At 38.1% G+C, this 3,750-nt stretch overlaps 1 protein-coding gene across 1 annotated transcript; it reads left to right on the forward strand.

Moving 5' to 3' along the window:
• The first annotated feature begins 2,723 nt into the window (after window positions 1-2,723).
• LOC127869974 (neurotensin receptor type 1-like) lies at window positions 2,724-3,401 on the forward strand. The gene has a single exon (XM_052412634.1). The coding sequence runs from the start codon at window positions 2,724-2,726 to the stop codon at window positions 3,399-3,401; it is 678 nt and encodes a 225-aa protein (XP_052268594.1).
• Window positions 3,402-3,750: the final 349 nt, after the last annotated feature.

Consider the following 3,750-nt stretch of genomic DNA (forward strand, 5'->3'; position numbering starts at 1 on the left):
TTACCAGGATGTATGACCCAGCGGTAACGTAGTGCCTATTTTTTAAGTTCCTATTTTCAGCTTGTATAAAAGCACTTAATCAATAGCATATGCTTGTTTCGTGATTATTTCATATAGCGTGTTGGTGTCTGGCTTATGTAGGTGCATTTCATTGGTGATAGAGGAAGGTTTCATTTAGCTACACTGGGCTGTTGCCATACATTCACTGCACAAACCCTGTTTTCTGCCTGTGTCTACATTCAGGCAAAATGCATTTTCTTATAATACAATATCTATCAACTCAGCTATGACAATCGGAAACAACGGTGCGCAATCGGAAACAACGGTGCACAATCGGAAACAACTGAAAAGCGCAACATAATGGGGCACTATGCGACTTGGATTTAGGGGGATTACCTCTACATGTTAAATGATTTCCAGAACTAACGTTTTTAGCTCATCTATTTTTTGAAAAAAAAAGAGCTATTGTCATCACCTTGGCGTCGGCGTCGGTGTTGGCGTCGGCGTCCGGTTAAGTTTTGCGTTTAGGTACACTTTTCTCATAAAGTATCAATGCTATTGCATTCAAACTTGGTACACTTACTTGCTATCATGAGGGGACTGGGCAGGCAAAGTTAGATAATTCTGGCTTGCATTTTGACAGAATTATGTGCCCTTTTTATACTTAGAAAATTGAAAATTTTGGTTAAGTTTTGTGTTTAGGTCCATTTTATTCCTTAAGTAAAAAAGCTATTGCTTTCATACTTGCAACACTTACTAACTATCATAAGGGGACTGTGCAGGCAAAGTTATGTAACTCTGACTGGCATTTTGACAGAATTATGTGCCCTTTTTATACTTTAAAAAATGAAAATTTGGTTAAGTTTTGTGTTTAGGTCCACTTTTTTCCTCAAGTATCAAAGCCATTGCTTTCATACTTGCAACACTTACTAACTATCGTAAGGGGACTGTGCAGGCAAAGTTATGTAACTCTGACTGGCATTTTGACGGAATTATGTGCCCTTTTTATACTTAGAAAATTGAAAATTTGGTTAAGTTTTGTGTTTAGGTCCACTTTTTTCCTAAAGTATCAAAGCCATTGCTTTCATACTTGCAACACTTACTAACTATCGTAAGGGGACTGTGCAGGCAAAGTTATGTAACTCTGACTGGCATTTTGACAGAATTATGTGCCCTTTTTATACTTAGAAAATTGAAAATTTGGTTAAGTTTTGTGTTTAGGTCCACTTTTTTCCTTAAGTATCAAAGCCATTGCTTTCATACTTGCAACACTTACTAACTATCGTAAGGGGACTGTGCAGGCAAAGTCATGTAACTCTGACTGGCATTTTGACGGAATTATGTGCCCTTTATACTTGAAAATTTGGTTTTGTGTTTTGGTCCACTTTACCCCTAAAGTATCATAGATATTGCTTTCATACTTGGAACACTCGCAAACTATCATAAGGGGACAGTAAAGGACAAGTTGCATAACTCTGGTTGTCATTTTTACGGAATTATGGCCCTTTTTGAATTAGTAACTTTGAATATATGGTTACAAAGATGTGGCGTCTCATCTGAGTCTCCGCTGTTTGCATAAAGAAATTTCTGTAAGAAATATTCTAAATATAGATATAAATATACTAGACATCCCTAATTTTGAAAATAAATTAATCAAATGTAGAAGGATGGGAGAGTCCACTAGGCATAAATAGTTTAACAACGCTTATATACACCGTATAAAAGTCTTATTATTTTAAGTTTCATTATGTGTAACTCTTTATAATTTTTCGTCATTCAGTAATAATAAAAACCAACATATTATAGAATACTTTTTTTGTTTTTAATGCTTAATAATTCGATATTTTTCCAGAGTCTTACCCGTTTTGATTCAAGCCACACCCGATATTAATTTTTTATGACTAATAACGTCATATTCATGATAATACACAATTTGTGATGCGGATAATTGCAGTATATACTATTGTGTAATGTAAAGTCCGATTTATGTTATTCAATTTGTGATTCGGATAATTGCAGTACTATTGTGTAATGTAAAGCCCAATTTATGTTATTCTTGTTGACATGTCATCCTTCAACTTCCATGCAAAGGCTTTGAGTATTGGCCTATCGGTTCGGTTTTAGACATCTATTGGTACTTCCAACACCAACGATCACTCAGCAACGGGTTATTGGAAAGATGCCGTTCTGTGACGCACGCGGCCGGTGTCACTAAGAGCGTTCATAGTAGACATCGTAATGATGTGGTTTTTATCAGAGAAACGTTAGCGAATGTTCTGCGCTCTTGTTTGCCCTCGATTTCTTATTTATCTTTGTTGGAAGTTAAATTGCGTGCTTGAAAATGAATTTTCATCACATGCTGAAAAGTTGTGAATGAATGCCATCGGAAAGGAAAATTTTAATTCTTGAGAAGTACAATAGAAGCCGCAGTTTGATATTCTTATGAATAAACGCACGAGTGCTTATGTTCAAAGTGGACAAATATCACGGAGACTTTATTCATGAAATTAGATTACAAGTGCATCGTTTCGTTAAGTCGGGAATGAGTTGATTACTATGAAATTTGATGACAGCGATATAATTTTGAATTGTCAAGATTTCCGGAGTAACGTTCGTGTTACTTGAACAAGAATTTCAACATCAGCATTAGCGTTAAACTGGAAACGTTGAAAAAGACTATGCATTCGAATCACACCGTAGAGGCCGTTCTGCACCACGACGCAATGTCGGTGCTACTCCCGTCGCTCGTATACATCAGCATCCTTATCGTCGCCGGTATTCCCGGAAACATCATCTCGCTGCTAGTGTACGGCCTCCATCTGACGAAAGTCACGGGACGCTACGCGCTTATCACTCTTGCAGTCTGCGACATTGTCAATTGCGTACTCAGCATCCCCGTTGAGCTTTACATCATTACCGAGTACTGGACCTTCGCGAACGCCTCCCTCTGTAAGATGAGTCGCTTCATGACATACGCGATGAATAACTCTTCCGGTCTTATATTGCTTATGATCGCCATCGAGCGCTACAGGGCGATTTGTATGCCGCACAAAACAAAGATTCAGAACAGCTTTATTCAGAAAATGTGCGTCTCTTTGGTGATCGCGGGAACCTTTTTGGCAGTTCCGGCGCTGATCATATACGGGATTCAGACTGACGTTGCTCACACTGTCGACGCCGACGACCATATTGAACTTCTTAAGTCTGACGTCCATAACCGTTCTCTGGGAAACTTCACAAAGACGTCATCAAAGGTAGATTATGTCATTACTAAACGGTTGTCTTATCGACGACGCCTGGCGCGGCACAGCATTCGCTTACTCACATTTCGCGTTTGTCTCCATCGCGAGTGTTTTGGTGTTGCTGATACTGATTGTGTTGTACGCTCAAATTGGACGTAAGATTGCGACGCTGCGAGTCCTTAACATCTCGCATTCCGACCAGAAGCAATTACGAATGAGCAAAAAGAAGAAAAAACAAGCGACGTTAATTTTGTTTTTAATCACTTTAGCTTTCCAGTTTAGTTTCATTCCTTTTATTATTATAACAAATATACGATTTTTCACTGAACCGGAATGGTATAATAATTTAAGCAACGCCGGGAAAATAGTGTATCATCTATTCTTGAGGTCATATTATTTCAACTGTGCGGTCAATCCGTTCATATATTGCTTGAGTAGCGGACAGTTTAGAACAGCAGTAAAGAAAATATTTAACAATACAATAGAACACATTAACATTTTCTCGTGC

The sequence above is a fragment of the Dreissena polymorpha genome, chromosome 2 (genome assembly GCF_020536995.1).
Source record: "Dreissena polymorpha isolate Duluth1 chromosome 2, UMN_Dpol_1.0, whole genome shotgun sequence".
Classification (NCBI taxonomy): Eukaryota; Metazoa; Mollusca; class Bivalvia; order Myida; family Dreissenidae; genus Dreissena; species Dreissena polymorpha.

Excerpts from the sequence above, each read along its gene's own strand:
- LOC127869974 (XM_052412634.1), top strand. The coding sequence starts at position 2,724 with ATGTCGGTGCTACTCCCGTCGCTCGTATACATCAGCATCCTTATCGTC.